The 22,324-nt window shown below is 31.3% G+C and overlaps 1 protein-coding gene across 1 annotated transcript in view; it reads left to right on the top strand.

Moving 5' to 3' along the window:
* Positions 1-22,324, top strand: part of LOC124369495 (tau-tubulin kinase homolog Asator) — a 202,626-nt gene that overhangs the window by 88,385 nt on the left and 91,917 nt on the right. The window contains exon 3 of the mRNA XM_046827508.1: positions 19,953-20,091. Within this exon, the coding sequence (XP_046683464.1) occupies positions 19,953-20,091 (139 nt within the window). The remainder of the gene's footprint in view (positions 1-19,952; positions 20,092-22,324) is intronic.

Raw genomic sequence — 22,324 nt, 5'->3', positions numbered from 1 at the left:
CTTCACTTTTAAAATTGGGAGTGCCTTTTTCTTAATTTTATCAAATTGTTAGGTGTATAAAGTTACTATAAATGTTAGTTACCGTTATATAACTCAGAAACTATATACTATACCTCAAAGGTTTTAATGTACAGAACCATGGCTCTCTCGTGTTAAAGAGCTAATTAATCTACAGATCAGAAACAAGTTTGTAAATAGTAGGCATTGATGTTTTGTACACATTCAAAGCAATAAGTTCATCATCGATTTCCCTAAAACTAGAGAGGTTTTTGTCAGAGGCTGAATTATAGGGATTTTATCCATATAGCCTGTTCTACTTTGGATATGGGGAGAGTACTTTCTTGCTAATCCTTAGAGTAAGATGTATGGGAGTAGGACAGTGGTTGTCTACCTTTTTGTCAGAGATCCAAAGCATCCATCTAACAAGATTCTGATTGACTCAGAACTATCGTTTAGCATTCTAGAGGAATCTGGTGGTGCTGAGATTATCCAAAATTATTAATATAATCACGTTTTTATCCACAGTTTTACTCGTCTGAATTCTGTTTTTAATACAGATGTAACTCTTGGTAGTTGAATACAATTCCAGTATTTTGTTTTTAATCTGACACTATTGTGATTAATCAAATGATTTGAATTGCAGAAAACAGTGTGAAAATAAAATACTTTTCACCAAGGATTTGTTTGAGCTAGACGTTCCACATGGGTAAGATTATAAACAGATTTAAGTTAATTAATTTTTCTATTGAATTTATGTATTTGTTAGTTTGATTTTGTTGGGTTTAAATGTAAGAAAGGGCCATGTGGCCCTAATTTCGCCTCTGTACTCATGTAGTAATAAAGAAATTATGACTATAACTATGACTGTGGGTTTCTAGAAAATATGACGGGTCTCTATAACGAGAGTCTGAAGATATTTCAAGCTGTATGAAAGATATACAGTTATACTGTCTGTACCTTTAATTGTATAAATGAAAGTAGAACTTGAATGAATATACTTTTATATATTTTAATTCAAGCATTTTATTTGTAAATACAGTAGTAGCTCCTACTATTCATTCAATTTTAATGATACTTACCACTAATCCGTTACTATGCAGATTGTTTTATTTTTTTCAGCTGTTTACAAATAAAATGTTACTATTTTAATGTATATCAGGAAATATGCTCCACATTAATGTATATAATTTTTAAAAAAACCAGTAACTTTCTGTAGTGCTTTCAGAATACTGTATTTATGATTCCACACTTTTACTATTTTTTGTGCAAAAAATTCAATGTATTAAAAACATCAAACAAAATACATTTTCTTATTTACCAACCAATGTAATTCAAATCCATCCATTTATTCATATAGAACCAAACATCAAAAGAACCAATGTTTCGTTTTCAGGATAATAACAAACGGATATAGTCATCAAAACGTACTAAAAAGACTGTATATAAATCTTCTGCATATAAAAATGTATAATACTAGAACAACTTCACAAAAGGTTATGGCAGAAAATAAGTCTATATCAATAAGTTTTTGATAGATTTAAGAATTTTATTAAATAGCTTAATACCCATGTAGGTTGGACTTCTTCCTATAAACACTGGTTTATAAGTATGATATTTGAAAATATATTTGGGACGCAAATTATATATATATATATATATATATATATATATATATATATATATATATATATATATATAATCATAGCTTAAAGTGTATAAAGGTACTATATTTTTATGTGCCAATTTCAGATCTCAAGAGAGTATAAACTTGGTAAGAATTTTATTTTCTTACTAGCAGTTACCCGCGGCTTTGCACACAATTTTCTGTTGAAAAACTGGACAATAATCTATGTATTCTTTTTCTATGACATAATAAACAGTCTAGAGATAATCAATAGTTATTCAACGCTATTCCAATCTCCTGATCCAATTTAGATTTTAGTTTAAAGAACAGAGTTTTGGGGTCCTGAAGTCGTAAAGTGAAACAGTTTTTATAAGATTAGTATTTCCCTCCCACATTCCATGATAATTTATTGAAGTTCTTCGATGGCTTCAGTAACAATAAGAGTTAGCCTTTTTATCCCAATGACGAAAGTGTATTGTGCAACTAAAAAGTTGCTGCGGTCAATATGGGTCTGCTCTGGTTGTTTAAATTCACCCCCGGTCTAATCTATTTACAGTTCCACAATTGATTTATGCTGTTGCACTAACCAAAACAATGTTCTCATATGTTGGTTTCGGAATCTAACTTAGGTTAAATTTGGATGATTAAGTGATTTTGATATTTTTACCGGTCACTAAATATGTATTAGGGGTATATGCTTCAAGTATTAGGGCAATATTATCTCCATTTGCTTTTCAATAACTACAGTAAAAAGGCCATACACAATGTTAAAGAAACTAACCAGATTAGATTACGTTATGTGCAAAAATTCACAGCTTTATACAATAAGGTAGTTGTTATAACAGTGTATAAATAGCACTTCTATTGTATTAGATGGATTATTGATCATTGGCGCAATCTAAATTTAAAATTAAATAACTTCGTATTTGCAATCTGCATTACACTACTGATTAATCACTTTACAATAATTCAATATTTACTAAAATTTAAATATAAACACATGTTTCTGCCTCTTTGATGAACTTCAGCTGAAAGTGTTAACAGCTGTTAAGTATCAGTTCAATTTATATTACGTATTGTAGTGCAATCTGCCGGATCCAATGTAAAACACTCCAATATCATAACGTTCGAATGTAAACAAATTAATTTTTCAATTTGAATTCGACTTTATTTGGTGAAATGAATGTGTTATAGGTGGTAAAAAGCACTCTAAGTGTTAATTCAGACCAAAAGCTATACCTGTTCCAAATTTCAGCACAATCCGTATAGCAGTTTCAGCGTGATTCGAGGACAAACCTCCAAACATCTGAACATACAAACATCCAAACATCGAAATATCGAAATATCCAAACATTCAAACTTTCGAATTTATAATATTAATGGGATAAAGAGTTTTAAAATTGTTTTTGATCCTGGATGCCTCCCATGAAAGTAGTACCGTAGCATAATTGTGCGACCTTGTGTCGTCGTGACTGGAAGAGGGCATCTTTCCAGATGAATATTAACCGTGGATCCACCACTACATTTCCCCTATCCAAACCTAACCAGTTTTGATTAGGAAATATAATCTAATGATTTAGATACGGTTCCGAAAATTCCCTAACAATTATTCTTAAGCCTAGACAATGTACATACACTTCTACCCAGTCTACTCTACCCGACATTCACTAATTAATTGTTTTAAAATGTAAAATATAACAAAATTTACACTTACACAGCATAAAACGTGATCAGAAAGAAGTAATCTTTATAATACAGTTGTGAACTAAACTTACATGCAGTATTTTACAAATACTATCAAATGTATAATCAGTTGTGTTGCAACTTGGCACGGTTATACAGGGTGATTCATGAAGTTCTCCCCCCACTTCTACAGCACATTGTACTAGTAAAAATAATGAAAAAATGTTATATAAACATAGGTCCGAAAACGCTTTGTTAGCGAGTTACAGCTAGCGAAAGATTTCGCCTGAATTCCTGGGTAAAGAGTAAAATAAAGCCATACTGAACTTTTGGAAAGGTTAATTAAGTAAGAAATATCGTGGATTCTTATGTATTTTTACCTGATAAAGCTAATAAAATAGGTTTCAGAACTGTACCTGTAGTAGTTTTTGAGGGATTCAGGGTTAAATGCAAAAAATTGGGGCACAAAACAATGTTTTTTTTAAGTTTGATGTACAATAACTTTGTTAAATTGGTAATAAATACATAAAATCAACAAACATTAATTGTAGAGAATTTAATTCTGAGAAAATTGATATAATCAAAGTCTAAAATAAAACAGAAATAAGTACCAAAAAATCGATTTTATTCAGTATAATACATTACTAGTTTTAAGCAAAATTAATTAGGTTGGGCCAACCGTACGCACCTTTTTATAATAGATGTTCGAAAATGAGGCCATCATTATCAATAAATTTTGCAGCACGTTTGTGTATTGCTTTTGTTGCGTTTCTTAATTTTTCAGGACTTCCCTGTATCTGCACAGCCGAATCCATAATACGGGCAATTAATTCATCACGAGAATTCACTTTTGTCTTGTATACAATGTCTTTCATCCATCCCCAGATGCAATAATCCAATGGAGATAGATCTGGTGATCTTGGTGGCCAAGGGTGAGGCCCTCCACGACCAATCCAGTGTCCAGGAAATTGATGATTTAAGTAAGCAGAAACGGCACGTGAAAAGTGGGGAGGTGCTCCGTCATGCTGGAAGTACAAATTTTGTCTGAGATGTAAAGGAACATTCTCTAACAGCTGCGGCAACTCTTCTTGAAGGAAATGCAAATAGAACTCAGCATTTAGGCGTCCAGGTAATATGAAAGGTCCAATCAGCCGATTGTGCAAAAGGCCACACCAGACATTGACGCTAAATCGGTGTTGAAAGTTCTGTTCTGTCCACTACCTCATGTGGATTTTCTTCTGCCCATGAGTGTTCATTGTGCAAGTTATTGACACCATCCCGAGTGAATTGTGCCTCATCCGTAAACAAAATACGCTTGTAGAGTTGATTATTAATATTCAAAAAGTTGCAAAACTCCAAGCGAAGCGGACCATCCCCTAGCTATAGATGTTGAACCTTTTGTTTATGAAACGGATAAAATTTGTTTCGATTAAGTGACCTCCACACCGTTGACTGCGAAACTCCTATCCGCCTAGAAATATGTCGTGTACTTACACCTGGACTGCGATGAACAGCATTAATAACAATATCATCATCAAGTTGGACAGCTCGTTCATAATTGGTTCTAGTACTTGGTAGTGATCCTGCTTCACGAAGAGTACGAAAAGTTCCTGAAATTGTTTTGGTATCTGGAATCCTCCTATTAGGGTAACGTAGTTCATATTCTTCTACAGCAGCTCTAGCATTACCATTACAGTAACCCAAAATAAAAACCATATCAGCGTATTCCTCTGATGTAAATAAGTAAGGCATTTTTTCGCTGAATAAACAATCGAATTATAACTCACAGAAAAATTGCATTTAATAACACGATTCACAGAACCCGATCTCCTGCTGTAGCTTGCAAAACACCACTAATACACAGTTCTAACGTAACAGTACAGAATACCATTGTTGATCAGCTGTTATTCGTGCGTTACCAACTTAGAAATTAATAAAACAAAAAAACTGCATTTCGATGATTAGTAAACAATAATGGGAAAATGTTTGCTTCATTTATTTTCGAACATTTGATGTAAATTTTTATTAAAAAAAAAATACAACGTAATAAAACATGATATTTTTATTTACAAACAAATTTATTTAACAGTTAATCTTGTTTTCTCAATTTATTTCATCATTAAGGAACAAACACTTTGTTTTTGTTTTATTTTAACTAAATACCATACGGTATTTCTTTACAGCTAGTAATGTATTATACTGAATAAAATCGATTTTTTGGTACTTATTTCTGTTTTATTTTAGACTTTGATTATATCAATTTTCTCAGAATTAAATTCTCTACAATTAATGTTTGTTGATTTTATGTATTTATTACCAAATATTAACAAAGTTATTGTACATCAAACTTAAAAAAACATTGTTTCGTGCCCCAATTTTTTGCATTTAACCCTGAATCCCTCAAAAACTACTACAGGTACAGTTCTGAAACCTATTTTATTAGCTTTATCAGGTAAAAATACATAAGAATCCACGATATTTCTTACTTAATTAACCTTTCCAAAAGTTCAGTATGGCTTTATTTTACTCTTTACCCAGGAATTCAGGCGAAATCTTTCGCTAGCTGTAACTCGCTAACGAAGCGTTTTCGGACCTATGTTTATATAACATTTTTTCATTATTTTTACTAGTACAATGTGCTGTAGAAGTGGGGGGAGAACTTCATGAATCACCCTGTATATGTAAATCAGCTGCAAATGCAAACTAACTCAGTTTATTGTTGAGTTAGACTGCATTATTGGTTGATTGTATTACTTATTTATTTTTAGTACTATTCTTTACATGTATCTATTTCTTTCATATCAGTGTTTTTTTTAATGCTAGCACTATTTAGCTTGACTTTGACTTACCATCCCAAGTGAAGTTTAAATTTCTGAACAAGATATAAATTTGTAAAATTCCCACATTGTATTTATTGAATGAGATAAATGATTGAAATTAGGACTGGTTTTTCAGTCTGATCTAATTACTACAATAAATGAATTAAATACTATTTTTATACACCTTTCATAAATAAAAAAAACATTTTAAAAACTAAGCAAATTATTTTAGTATAATATATTGCAAGAATAAATGTCTCCCACCGTTATTAGAATATTATTTAGTATATATTACACGCTAAATGGAAAGCAATATAGAAAAATAAATCTTGAAATTTGATCAACAATAGATCTTAGCAAGAAATAAACTTTTGCAAAGACCTTTTACAGTCGGCATAATAGTTCTAGGATTTTTAGCAGATACATTGAGGTAAATCATTAGGAGTTTTTGGAGGTATTTGGCAAAATCAGTGGGGTTTACACACGCGCGCGCGCGCGCACGCACACACACACACACACACACACACACACACACACACACACACACACACACACACACACAATTATTCAATATAAATGTTATACGAATAGAAAGTACTACATTATGTCGTCTGTTTAAATAAACCCCGCTAATTGCATTGCATTAGTACAGGAAGTTGATACCAACAAAACAGGACAAATATCTACGTTATCCGTGTCGTCATATAAAACGCTGTTTCTAAAAGTGTGGTGTTAGTCACAGGTAAATACTTTATAGTCTCTAATCCAACATTCTGAAAGATAAATAAATTTATCTTTAGTAGATACGATTATTGTAAAGTATGACTCATAGTAACATTTTTACACGATCAATATTATATGCCGTGCTGCTGTCGGCTGCTCAGTTGAGTCTTGAGTCTGTCGTCCGTACCAAAGATGGCGGTGATATCGACTCGATTATTATGCTTATGAGTATGAAAAATCAAGTGCATTTTGATATGATTTTGTTTTAGTGAAGTATAGTGTGTACAGAAATGTGTAGTTCTTAATAAATTAAGTGAATCTCGCTATATGAATCGTTAAATTATCAAATGAAGGTTGGTTTAGTGATTAGTACGTGTGTCTTACATAGCCTGCCAATCACGACGAAAATAATATGGTTAATTTGAAACTAGGTGTTGGCTTAACGTCTAGGTTCCAGGTACGAATATATTCATTATATATATATTGATTATATTTTTTAACTGTGCATAGCATACGTTAAGATCATTATTATTTTTCTCGACTTTGTTGTGCTGAAGTAGATGTTTCATTCTAAACTGCATAATGAGTAATAGGGTGTGGGGGTTGTATTGAACGTACTGTAGAATTATAAAAATTGACAGGGTGTGGTAGAAACGACAGTTTTTTTAATTACAGTTAGTTGTAACTCAATACTATTTCGATATATTAAACCATTTTTTGTACATATGTCAACTGCTACATATAAGTAGAGGTCAAGTTTGGTTTGGTCAATTTGACATAACCTCATGATTTGAGAGGTCCTTGACTCCCTCTTTTCAAACTTCTAGCCTAGCTTCATAAGTATTATGTTTGATTAGATATTTAAGTGAGTTGCAGATTTAAGAGGACCTGATAGTGAAAAGCTCTTAAGTTGCTAACTGAATAGGCTACTATATGTAATATTTCATTAGTTTAACTGGCTATTGATTAATAATAGGCTAAACAACACATTAGGACTCATAGACGTAGGCTATCACTTAACTTATAAGTTAGTTGACATCTTTAGCCTATATTTTGACAGTAAAGATAGGAGTGCTATATTTAGTAACATGGAAAATGTTTTTTTTTCATGTATTATTTCAGTTCAAAACTTAAAAAATTATATTTGTACAATGTCCTAAACATGAAACTCCCTGACTTTTGTAAAACGAATTCTGAGCAATTACTTGATCTACTTCCTTTACTAATGAAATAGCGTATATTACAGTATGAACATTTTTCAATAGGTTCATATGATTGTAAGTATCGTAAGAACGAACAAAAATGAAAAAAAAATAATGCATATATATATATATATGTATTCTGTTTTCACCTTCTTATTCAATTGGGTGTTTAAACTATTCCATACTGTATTTAATTTGTAGTAACTTAAATATGTTATTTCTGATAAAAGTGAATGAAAAAGAAAGTAGGCTAATATTAGCCTATGCTGAATGATCTGGCACGAGAAAATACTGATCGCAATTACCCCTGAGTATCAGTGTGTGTTTTGGTGATGCCACTACTCACTTCTGGCAGAATAGAAAAAATATCTAACAATGTACATCTAATTTGTGTATTGTTTTGTATTTAAATTCAAGCTCAGGATACATTGAATTGAAGAACCAACCTAGATGGGTTTTACATCGATTAATTAAATCAGTTAAGGTATTTTTTAGTACAACCGCCATATAAACTGCTGCAGCTTGCCACTACACATAACACGTCCTCGGTAAGCATACATTGACGTAGGTTGATATATACCCAACAACACACTCTATCACAAAGGTACACATTCAAATAACACACACTGATGTAAATTGATCTGAAAGCACAGCACACTTTGAACATGGTCACTCAGCCTGTTGGCAAATTAATACTTTGTGTGCAGATAATGCTGCACCTTCTGTGTGGAAATCTAACCTCTTTTGGCTAGCTATCGAATCAATTTATGTTTGCGAAATCTAGTTTTGTTTTATTTCCTAACCTCTTGGTATTAAGTTTTATTTAAGTACTGTTCCAACCAAATTGAAGTTTTTCCATTAATAGGTAGTAATTACCACAAATTTTACCACTGCCACGATTAGTAAGACATAGGCTACATAAATTTATATACAACATAGAAAAAGGGACAAGATCAGATAATGTGAAACATTGATTTGATAACAAATGCAGGATTATGGTTTACATCAATTGGCCTATAGAAGCTTAAGAAAAACAGTTAGTCTGAGATACACTTTGAAAGTTGGTTCATGTTGAAGGTTGACTTTCAGTCTGTATTTTTGTGATAGCAAAATAAAAATTAGGTCCATTTTCCTTTTGAATCAATGCACAATGTTAGTTGATTTTTATTGTCATTGGAAGTTACAACCTAGGTCCCTACAATAAACCACGAGTTCCATAGTATGTTCTGTCCGCAGTCTAACTCAAAACATAAGTAAGCTTATTACTACAGATTTTAAGTTTTTTTTTGTAACTCATGTGATAAGTCAGTCTACAAAATTGACACAGTAACCAAAACCCATCATCTTTTAATTTATAATTGATGCATAACTCACTTGTATGTAAATCTTGTCAAACAGAACAAGGGACATAAGTACTGACAAATTGCTGATGACCTTTTTGGTAGGAAACTGTGGCTATAAAATGATTGTACTAAGGCTAGATAAGTTACAAAATTCATTATTTACTATATTCATACTTTCCGTTTTGAAATGTACTCAACCTCAATTTAAATAGCGTATTGCTTAGTTTAATTTTCCATTTTCTAAGTATGTTCTTTAATTTGAAAATAAATGTTATTGGTAATGATTATACAGCCATTCTTTTGTTACGTATGTGACACTTAGACACATTTATGGTGAAATATAAATAAAGTAAAATTATATAAATACCATTTATCACAGTTCAGTGTATAGAAGGTGATTTAATTCAAAAGTATACAAAATTGGGCACAAGAATTTTTATTATTTTCCAAGCAATACATGTTTTTATGGCTGTTACGTTTGTGACATGAAAGGCACTCATCCTTAGAGTGTTAGGTACATAATGGTAAAAATTCTGTTAATTTTTCCTTCAATGAAATTTAAAAATAAAATTAATTGCATTCCTAATTAATATTTACGTACAACTCTTAATTAATCAATGTACCAACATGTTTTGAATACTTGTTAAAAATTGTGATTTGTTTGTTACTTATGTGACAGGTTGTTTGTTACGTATGTGACAAGTATAACTAGAGTACCAAGAACACTATTTATGATAAAAATAACAACTTATTCTATCTAAAAGTGATATCCTTACAACTGAACTGAACCAACAAAATAGGTAACTGTTTATCAATTCACATAGAAAACGTTACAATAAAACTTAGGTACTAAATTCACACATACTGTATATTAAGGTTCCTTATAACTATTTCTACAATATTAATTTTTAAATAAGTTGGGTACACTTTTGTTCTAAGTAAAACTAACAGAACATAGTCACACTTCTTTATCATGTACAGTTTTTGGAAACTGATAAAGTACACGAACTCCAACGGTTTTTAATTTTAGGTTGTTCCAACACCCGAATAATGTCTTTAGTAGCCACGAGCCTTTCATCATTTTCATCAATTGTAAAACAGTGTAGTATCCTCCCCATACTTTCTCAAGAAAGTGACTATAATATCTTCATTTACTTTGCTCTGGCAAACTGCTACATAGCGAAATTCTTTCATTTTATTACTTAATAATTTCACTAATACAAAGTCACCAGGATTTGGGTGTTGGACATTTCCCTATCAGTGTTTGATAATGGGCTCTTCATCTGTCTCCATCTGTGCATCATCTTTTCCAGTACTCTCATACTTATCATCATCAGATTCATCACTGTAAGCATCTTCATAGTGTAGCCGTCGTCGGGTTGACAGTTTTGTAGCGTCATATTCCTTTATTCTTAATGTCAACTTTAAGCATGAGTGATTTTGATGTCCTGCTAATCAGTATCTCGTGATCACTATATGCTTGAAAGTGGTGCATTGCTTGAATACCAGTTATTTGATGAATTTTACCCCATCTCTCTCCTCAAGATGTTTTCTATTACGATCTATTTCTTCCTTTGAAACAAACAATAGCCGAATTTCTTTGCATTTTTCCAATGCCACTCTGTAGAAATCTTCTGGGGTATTAACAAAAAGCTTTCCGACCCTTTACTGCTCTCCATACAATCCTCTTTACCATCCCCTTCGATTACCATCTACAGCCCCCTTCCCATGGCTAGAAGCAAAAAAATTCCAGTTCATTGCAATACCAAAGTCCTTCCTCTGCAAAACAAATATTTGACATAGTGTACCGGCTTTTAAATTGGCCGGCACAGTTATCAGAAAATATATGTAAATGTTTTACTTCTGGAGCTATTTGATTTAATTTCTTTTACAAGAACTTTTATAAATGTCTAAACAGAGTTCTTACAATGCTTCAAATCATCACTAACATAAGCAAAAACTATAAACTTTATCATTATGCCAACCTTTTATTTTTTGAACATAAATCTGTCTGGGAGGCTTTAAAATAAACAAATAAATAGATTAACTTGGTAGATAGGCTAGGTTAACTAACTTCCTAAGTTAATTCTTCTTCAAATTGACAGTTTTTGTATCATAACTTAATGTGTCACATAACGTAAACATTTTGATGTGTCACATACGTAACACAGTATACTTGCCAAAGAATAATATTTAAAATAAAATAAAAAATATATTAACAATCATTAACTTAACCTTACTTTTACAAAATGTTATCCATGTCAACATTCTAGATGAGATGCAGTGTAAACTTTTTCATGTTTCTTGTTACGTATGTGACACTGTGACACACTTATACATTATGTAAAATCAGCTGTTTTTAAAAAAAACTAGATTATTGTTATTAGTAGACTGCCTCATCAACAGGCAACCTTTAACCTAGAATAAAAATAAATATACATCTTCTATTAAGCTATTTTCTTTGGATTTGGTAAATTAAAGTATTTTACAACATAAATATGTCTTTAAAAACTAACTTTAAATTTATTTCATTTTTTTAACACTGAGGTGTTTGTTATAAAAGAATGGCTGTATACGAGATTGAATAACATCTAGAGATTGAATGGAAAGATGGATAAAACACCCCTAACCCCACCTCAAACAAAGACATTTTTCATATTAATATCGTCCTTGATGCCTTTATTGCTTATATTGCAAATTTTATATTAGTAATGCAGTGCTGGAAGTAATTAATGGAAAGTAATAATATCAGTGACCTCCATCTTCAACTTTTGGTGTTTATTAGCAAATTCAGATGTGTTCCTTTCAGAGCTGTCACTTGACTTTAGGGAACATAAGGAACCTGAAGAACTAAACTTGATTTGCTAATTGGCTAATTGGTGGGTGGTTAAAGACACATGTCTGGACAGACAAAGTATTGTTGACCTTAAGACATAATGTTATACATTAAGACATAATGTTATAATGTTATGCAGAATTCAATATTTGTGATGAACACACCAAAGTAAACAATAAAAACAGAACAATTTGTACATGACATGTTTTTACATCTGTCTTTTATAAACACAGGATAGCACATAGAGAACACTGATAACATGGGCAAAGTTTGATATTGACGATTGAAAGTTTGAAACAGATAGGATTTTGGACATTTGCCATCGTTATATGTTACAAAAGATATAACACTTTGTTATATACAGTTTTATACCTTTTGTAATATATAATAATGGTAAATATTCAAAATCCTGTTATCCTTTCAATACCATGGGACCAGGATAAGTGTCTTTGTTGACCTAAGGATTGGGAAATTTCAGAGTTGGATGGATTTGTGATGGCAATAATTTCCTACACATCACTTAGGTGGAATAATCTCATTTGCCCGCAGGTGGTCAATTAGGCAAATCCTGATCCTCCTCCAATAACAGTGTGAACTCGTAACAGTGATTTTGGTCCTGACATAAATTTTGACTTAATAAAAGCTGTGCGCATTAAAAATATTCCAGTGTAACTGCCACAGCTTCTTTGCAAATGCTTTATCAGTAAAATTACATATCATTAGCTGATGTATGTAAAACGTCAGCTAAGGCCGTCACTACCTTGGATGAAACCTAATTGAGTACATTTGAGTTCCTTGTGGTGTCTTGTAAGGTTCAGCCAGAGTGTTGGTTGATCTATGGAGGTTCCTTGTAATGACTAAGGAGTCTTCAGGCCCATAATCAGGATTGGTTGAGTATCCTGATTTAATTAATACTTGTACGAATAACAAATTTGGATACCTACAGCTGTAAGAAATGAAAATACTCCTTTGCCTGCGGATGAACTGTCAATAAAATACCATCAAATCAGGATTGAACGTTTAGGCATTATTAATCAACAACTGTTAAATTTGTTACAAAAAATCATCTGAGCAAATGTTAAACAACATGAGATTGCCTTAGTCGAACCTCATTCCCTCAGAACTTCCAAATACCTGACCTCAGAGTTGACTAATTAACTGTCAACTAACCTGTCCTACTGTATATGGGCTAGCAAAAACATACTTAAAGAATAATCAGTGATAAAGTAGGTAAAGAAAATGAATACCCACCTACAACATCAGAAATAGTTTATTACAGTTGAAAACCTATTGGATGTTGTTCAGTGATTACTCTGTAGCTCAATTTCAAGATATCGTCTAATTAAGTTAAAGAATGGAAAGATATAATTAACGAGAGAATTCATATTATTTGTGTTCTGTTATATAAAAGTGTAGTGTAGTGGAATATAAATAATCCCCAGCCAAGTTAGATTGACTTCATGTCTCAGCTGTTGAGCTTGACTTAAGTTCAGAGTTCTTGTTGAAGACTTAATCACAATTTAAATAGAAAGTGGCACCAATACTTCCTGTAAATGGTGTGTTTGTTCATTACTTGATAACTCTCTTAGGTATCAGTTAGATGTTTTAGTACAGAATGAATTTTAATCTTCAAGCAGTAGTTATTTATTCTATTTTTTAAGTGTTGATGACATAACTGAACTGTAAGTGACCACCTTAAATTATTCAGTTTACACAGAATCTGAATGTGAACATTTACACTCAGATCTGTATAGGGTTTGCAATATTTTTGTTTTGTCCAATCTTCTTCCTAAAATTGAGTGAAGTATGTAAAAGGTATCTAAATTAAATAAGGTCATCTAAACATTGTGGTGAACCACCACAAATGCAAATCTTAAAACATTGGTGAATCGTATTATTTCCAGTTTATGTACAAAGTTTTTAAATTCAATAAACTGTCAAATCATTGTGACTGTACCAAATAACACAGTTTTAAATTTTTATTGAACTCATTAGTAAGATCCCTTCTTGGTTTATAGTAAAATTTAGTGAGGATTTCCTTCTTGATGTCAGTTAGTTAATATAGTTCCCAAAAAATATAGCCTGTTCTAAAATTTTATTTGTAGTGCAACTGTTTAGATTGATGTTATATCTGTTTCTATATAATATAGCCTTTTACTTGTACCAGGGTATATTAAGCGTTGACACAACTTCAAACTATGTTCTTTTTTTATAAAATAGCTTTTGGTTGTCTGTAGCATTTGTCTATTAGTTTAAAATATTCATAAGACTTCTCATGTTTTATAATTTGTTGTTGATCTGGAAAAATCCATTCACAGAATTTTGCCTGTAGGTAATCCTATACTTTTGGTATTACTTTTAAGAAACGTGGCATGAAAACGAAATTTCATTAATTATATGTTTAGTCAAAGAAGTAACAATAAATTTATCAGTTAATTTCACGAAATTACAAAGAGAGCTTGGCTGCATCAACAGTTGAATTTTAATAACAATTTTGTTTTAAGTATATAGTGTTAAATGTTCCAATTTGTTTTATTTTAAGGCAAAACCTTCCAATGTATCCTAAATGTGTCTTATCTATGGAGATTGAAAATAAAATACTTCATATATTTTTCTATTAATAACATTTTATATTTTAAAAACATCCTCTTCTCTAAAAGATGATTCTACGGAGTTTAGATTTTTCAAGTATATAGACCTACCAAAAACAGGATCGTCATTTTGGCAATTGATGTTATGATGAATTGCCAAAAAGTCTAGAATATCAATTGTAGTACTAATATTAACTTATATATGTAGTAAACAGTCTATAACCCCATTATTGTTTCCAGCAAAGATTATTTATTGTTATACCAATGATTTGATAAGCTATAGGTTTCCTATTAGGACATTTTTATCATTCATTTTATTTATTATAACCTGATGTGTTTTTATTTTGATAGTAATCACTAGATTGTAACATTGCAGATGTTGGGAAGATGGTGAAAGAATTATTTAAATATGTAAATAAGCCAGTTAACACAGGATAATAAAATAGAGACCTGTGTAGGGGCTATCTTACGTTATACTTGTATTTGGTGTACTTTTGTTTCTTTCATTTGAAGAGTTTGTGAGCATTCAAGTTATTATTTCATTAGCAAGTATATGGCACATCTAGCCTGATCTATTCTTAAATTTAATTATATGACACATTTTAAAAGTATCCTAGACCCCTCTTTCCAAGAGATGCTGAATTATGCTAATTTTGATTCTTAAACATTTCTTAAATTGCTAAAAACTATATAGATTTAATTTTCTACTACAAATCAGTGCCTGAGACATTCTTTCTTCTAATGGCATTACTCCTTCTCCATGATATTGAATAGCTTTCTGATAGCCTTATAGCTTGTGATCACTTGCTGTATGCTTTATGGACAAGCATCATGTCTTTAGATGAATTGGAAGAGTGAATAGACTCAGTCGTTATACAACTTCACATTTATAAAGAAAATATTGTGTAACAGAAAGAACTGTGTGACTAGATGCATAGTCATATTCTCTCAGGTGCAACTTTCTGTGACATAGGCCTCTAAGGCTTTACATTTGACAATTCAGATTAAATATAAGAAATGATCATGTTAGGTCCTAATTCACCTCAATAAATAACAATTTTGGAGTCATTTCAGTTGTGGAGTGTTCCCCAGTCTGACCTCATGTTTATTATAAATGTCACAAGGATTGTGGAAGAATTCAAATTCATTTAATGTTTATTCATTCGGACTATCATCTGTCAGACAGACTTCTTAAGAACGAATTTGCCAAATTTTCTTTTCTTATGAAGTGGTGGGTCTTCTCGGTCAAGGTTTATGTTAGGCTCAGCGCACACTCAACTTTTTCGTCAGGCACAGTTTAAGTCAGTTGAGTATGTGATAAAAGCTTAAATATTCCCGTCTGTTAGCTGATTTCTCAGTGTAGGCAAGTATGAGCACTTCCATCTAAAATAAGTTATAGTTAAAGTATTTTCTGTTTGCGCTAGACCTAAAATATTTGTACAGTCTATTGGAAAAATAATCCATTTGATATCTCAAGCTTATAAAATCACTATAAATAGAGATGGGTTTTCTTGTAGACTATAAAAATGTGTTGTTTTCACAAGGTTTTGTCCACAACTTTATCCTATAAAAGTGCTAAAGGTACTTTTTTGGATCGTTCCACGCAACACTTAATATTTAATCACGTTAATGTAAATGTAGTAAAAACTTGACTTTAACAATTTTAACTTATATTGAAAAATGAACTATAAATTACTGGTTTTATTGTGTAATACTAGATTCTTAATGTTAATAGTGCAAAAATGTATTTTTGTACTTGATTCAACTTGACATTGTATATTTTTGCATATAAGAAGAAAAATAAATAATACATCTATATTTATAAACACTATTCTTGCTCAACCCTTTTTTCTTATGCCACTTTTTAATGTTAAATACCTGAATTGGAAACTTCATGTAGACCAACTGTGCAAAAAGCTTAGCACTGCATTATATGTAATTAAGAGACTCAAACAAATTAGCAACATAGAAACCTCAAGAACAGCTTACTTCGCACTGTTTGAGTCGCAAATGTGCTATGTGCTGCCTGTGTGGGGGTACTCATTTAGTCGGTCACACCAGAAGATTCTCATTGAAATATTTACTCCTTATTTGTAGTGGTCTTTTATGCACATAAACATATTGATTGTCTTACAGCCTCTGTAGTTTTGTTTTTTGTTAATATTTCGACCCATAATAAGACAATATTTTCAGAAAATTGTGACATTTTCTACAACTTTAAAATATGTATTACAAATTGTTACCGTAAAGCATATGAAAATTAGAAAATAACTATTATTTTCCCTGAAATACATACTTTTTTAAGGTATGTTTTTCTGTAGCTAAGGTTTTGGAAAATTACTTGTAGAATAAATCACATGTTATTGGATGCTTTTTATCTTTGAAAATTGTATTAGAAACACAAAAATGAGATGAATTGCTATGTGATTGACTTGCTCTCTAATATTTATATCTATGACAGTTTTAGTAAATTAAAGCCAATTTATTATATAATGTATTCATATACAGACATTATACCATCCTATTCTCATTCGACAAAGGAAACCTAAAGAATATTAGGTATTACATGTTATGTACTAGCTTATGGCTTGAGTAAGTAGCGAAGATGAAACATCATGCATTGTCACTACTTCTCTACTAGGGCTAGTATCCATCTCTATGGTGCCATAAGATTTCAACTGAATTCAACAAATCACTTGGTTACATAACAGAACTGGTTTCTATCCTAGCCATATTGAGTACCTGGCTGCCTTCTAAGCTAAAATAAATACTAAAAGTTACCATGCCCTAATTACGCATAAAGCATTTATTTACACAATTATATGTTTAACTTTAACACTAAGTGAACTCAACCATAATTTTATTCAGTTATTACAAGTTTTAATTCTGGATTTTATTTTATATATTTAACTTATTCATTTTAGTCATAAGTATTATACAATAATTGTCTTGAGCATTTAGTACAACCAAAGATCTATGTATAAACTGAGTCTCTGGCCATAGAATGACACACACACACATACATATCTTTTATTTTTAACTTCTCTGTGGGTTGGAACCTTGTAACTTTAAATATGCTTAAGTCTAGCCAACAACATTTTGGGCTCACAGCTTCAAAGCCTAATACTGAAAAAAATTATTTAGTTACTAGTGACAAATTTCTTCATGAAACAACCAATGCAGTAAAGTTCCTTATTACTGAAAACATTAATTATTTTATAACTGTCTGTGTCTGTTACAGCTGTTATGTATAATTATAATTGTAAGTGCCAGTTGCAGCTTATACAGGGTGTCCAAAAAGTCCCGGGTCGGTTAAATATTTTTCAAAATATTTCAAATAGAGCTACAAAACCTTAAACAATGTTACTGGACGTAAAAATCTATTTTATCACATGTTCAGTGATCCGCTACTTCTTCAGGGGGGCGGCCCGCCAGGAGTCAGAAGAAAATCTTAAATGTAAGCATAGGTTGATATGCATATCAAATAAAAGGTCTTTATTAGTAGAGTACAGAGCCGCAAACCCGACCTCAAACGGATAACCGAGTCCAAAATTACAGCCGTTCAAAGATGGCTTGAGTTTGCAACTTAGGTTAATGTAAAAAATAAACTGATGAGCTTTTTGATTTTAACTTTACTAACCCAAAACTCCGATCCCTCTCAGAAATAACAAAACTTATTATTCTACAACAACAATTAATTGTAAACAGTTATGGGTTAGTTAAGTTAAAATCAAAAAGCTCATCAGTTTATTTTTTACATTAACCTAAGTTGCAAACTCAAGCCATCTTTGAACGGCTGTCATTTTTGACTCGGTTATCCGTTTGAGGTCGGGTTTGTGGCTCTGTACTCTACTAATAAAGACCTTTTATTTGATATGCATATCAACCTATGCTTACAGTTAAGAGTTTCTTCTGACTCCTAGCGGGCCGCCACCCTGAGGAAGTACCGGATCACTGAATATGTGATAAAATAGATTTTTACGTCCAGTAACTTTGTGTAAGGTTTTTGTAGCTCTATTTTAAATATTTTGAAAAATATTTAACCGACCCGTGACTTTTTGGACACCCTGTATAATATATGTCATGATATTATGACACTTTAAATTAACTTTAATGGTGATCTTTAGTTTTAGTAAAAAATTACATTGGTATTTACTAGTTAATGTACGTGGGGATCTTAATCTAGACATATTAAATAAATGACTATGCATTATAAATAACACAATGTTTGTAGTATTTTTGAATATTCATGAACAATTTAAAACTTTTACCTTTTTTTAAAAATGTTAATACTTTGAAAAAATATTTATAAAAACTTAAAACTCATTATGATTTTGTAAAGTTATAAATACACCATCCCTCTATCCTTTTTAACTATAAAAAATTCCTGATACTGGTATTACATGATGCTTATTATTTCCAAAGAGCATAAACATAGAAGGTATAGAGCATAGCAAACTTAGGTTCCAGGCATTGAAAAAGAGAAAACTGTGTATTTATGTACCTATTCAGCTTGAGCTGCACCTTACATAGCCATAACTTGTTAATCAAGTGTCTTTGGCAGTGAATTAGGTTTGATCTAAGCTCCATGTTATTGTTAAAAAAAAAAAAAAACTTGTACAAAGCGGTAGTATAAAGCTTATTCTTTTTTACTTCTCCAAAACAAAGCCCTGGAAGTAATAAATCTTTTTTTCTGTTGCTAGCACAACCCTATCCTTCCCTTCTTTCTTATTATTAATAGATGTTTATTTCTGAATGTATGTTGTTTCCTGAAAATAATTATTATACTTCTGTGTGGTTTATAACAAAACTTATCTGTGTTAAAAATTGATATCAATTATACTTTAACATTTAAATCAGCACTTTTGGCAGTACCTTTACCAACGTAACATTTTGGTCATTGTACATTTACTACTCTTGAAGAAAGTTCTATATTCATTTGATATTACACAATTAATGGCTTTAAACTAGATAGTATCAAATTGTAATTTTTGGTTAATTAAATGTTAAAGATAAGTTTAATGCTTTTTGTAAGTAGATTATCTTCAACTATTTCATTAATTATGATGTAGTCGAAAAACTGTCATTGATGTATAAATAAAATTTACAGATTCACTGTATTGTGTTGCAGGAACTATGAGGATTCTTCACTAGAAGAATTAAATTATCATGTAGGTGGCGACGAATCCACAGACCAAAATAATAATATCACAATGACGAGCGAAGATCTATTGCAACCTGGACACGTTGTGAAAGAGCGCTGGAAAGTTGTAAGTACATTGATTTTTTTTTACTGATTGATGTACTGTTTAGAATTAATTTGAATACACATTGAAATCGTATTAACGAGTAAAGTTTGCATGTGTCAATACTATTATGTGTCAACAAGCATTACAATATTAATTTGATAAACTAAAATAGTAAATAGCAAAATACGTAATATAATTAGTTTTAAAAAGTTATAGATGACATTATAATATATATTTATCAGGGCTACTGAAAACTAAATATAATAGCAACATTAAAAATATAAGGGCTTGTTCTTATATTTAGTGAGAACAAGTAGACTAATTACTAAAACACTTTCATAACTGAATAATATGATTTGTAAGAACACTGGGTTGGTGCAGTGACTATTCTGAAACTTAAAGTAGATCTATACTCTCTGTCTAGTTTTCAGGAAGGAATCATTAATTCATGTAAACCAATTTGCAAAGCCAGAAACCTCAGGCACATTGTTTTGTATATCTTGTGCAACAAGTGGATAATTGTGGAGAATTCAAATAGATTATGAAATTAAATGAAAAAGTGCTTTATTGTAAAAAAAAAACAAGAAATAGCATTACTTTCGTATAGGTAATTTAATACTTTTCTACATGTCCTGTTTAAATTCAATCAGATAACAAATTCGTTTAGCACAGAGAAAGCCTGGTATAACCGCCGGATTTGGATGGCCAACTGTTACGATAATAAGTAGTAACCATATTTGCCTTTAAGGCATCAGTAACCAAATACAACAGTTACTTAGGAGAAAAGAACACAACAAATCGAAAATATTACTATATACTACACAAATACATAAAAAGCTGGCAACTGTTCACAAAAAAGGTAACACAACACTATATTTACAAAATACAATGTAATATTTTTTTATCCAATAGCATGTTATTAAATTAGTTTCATTGATTATACATTACAGATAACCTTATACTGTGCCATGAGTTTATATGCATACTATACCTACACACCCACACACACAAACACGCACACCCACACACACACATGCACGCGCGCACACGTGCGCACACACACACACACACACACACACACACACACACACACATACACACACACACTACAAAAACAAATAACAAGTGAGAAAAATACCATATTGAGTAATATAAGGATTAACTACATATCCAAAAAAATAAATTAAGCCACTCTATCCATTATCACTCTTACTGCTTATAATCTCTGGATGAACACAAACAAGTATAATACTACGTAATTTCTTATACAATACTACTATCAAATTTTTAATTACTATCCAATAATAAAAAACGTATATTGAATATTTAACAATGCCAAAATCTATAGACAACTGTATTGGTTTTTTCCTTCCCTGTCCTCTCCTCTCCACCCCTCCTCCTCTTCCTCCCCCTTCTGTTAAAAAAGCCTATTTCTACTGGGAGGTGATCAGACCCAGGGTGATTTACAACCACCAAGTTATGAATGTATGAGAGACAGCTGACTGAAACCGTTACTAAATTGATTACAGAGTTACCCATCCCCCCTAAAAATGTATAATCGCCTTTTTGTCTTCTTAAGTCCTACCATTCAAAACAACAAGCCCCTCATTATCCAATAAATGTAATTGAATAGCGACCTCTGCTATTGACTACTAAATCCTTTGAGTTTCTTTGCGATTTTAAAGCATAATTTTGTAATTCTATGATTGATTTTGAAAAATATTGTTCTTCACCAATGCACCCATTAAAATCACCCAATAAAACCAAATGTTCAATTTAGTTTGTATTTAAAAACTAGAGTATGTCATCTAGATGATGGTCCCAATCACCGCAATTAAAGTAAGCTGAAAGAAAAAACATACTCTATTTCTGAACTTGAATATTAGCTTGTCCTAATGTTAAACTTTCAATGGTAACAAAATTAAGACCTCTAGCAAATTTTGAATATAAATTAATTAAGTAAACACTGCCACCGATACTTCTACCAAAATTAGCCAACCTTGTAGCAAAAGAAAAGTGTACTTTAAACTGCCCGAGTTGCTTTAAACAAAAATTAGAATCTTTCTCTGTAATAAAAGTTTCTAACAAAAAAACGAAATCATAACTATTAATAAGCTTAAAAAAAAAATTAACCTTATTTTTCAACTCACATATATTATAAATTAAAACTTAAAATAAACCTTCTCTGCTCCCAAGTTGCTCTCGGATGTGTTTTCCAACAAAGGGTTGGCTGTATCTCCTCATTTGGTGTTTG

Source organism: Homalodisca vitripennis, chromosome X (genome assembly GCF_021130785.1).
Source record: "Homalodisca vitripennis isolate AUS2020 chromosome X, UT_GWSS_2.1, whole genome shotgun sequence".
In the NCBI taxonomy this organism is placed as follows: Eukaryota; Metazoa; Arthropoda; class Insecta; order Hemiptera; family Cicadellidae; genus Homalodisca; species Homalodisca vitripennis.
Note: the sequence above shows the minus strand (reverse complement) of the source record. Positions and strands in the feature narration are given on the sequence as shown.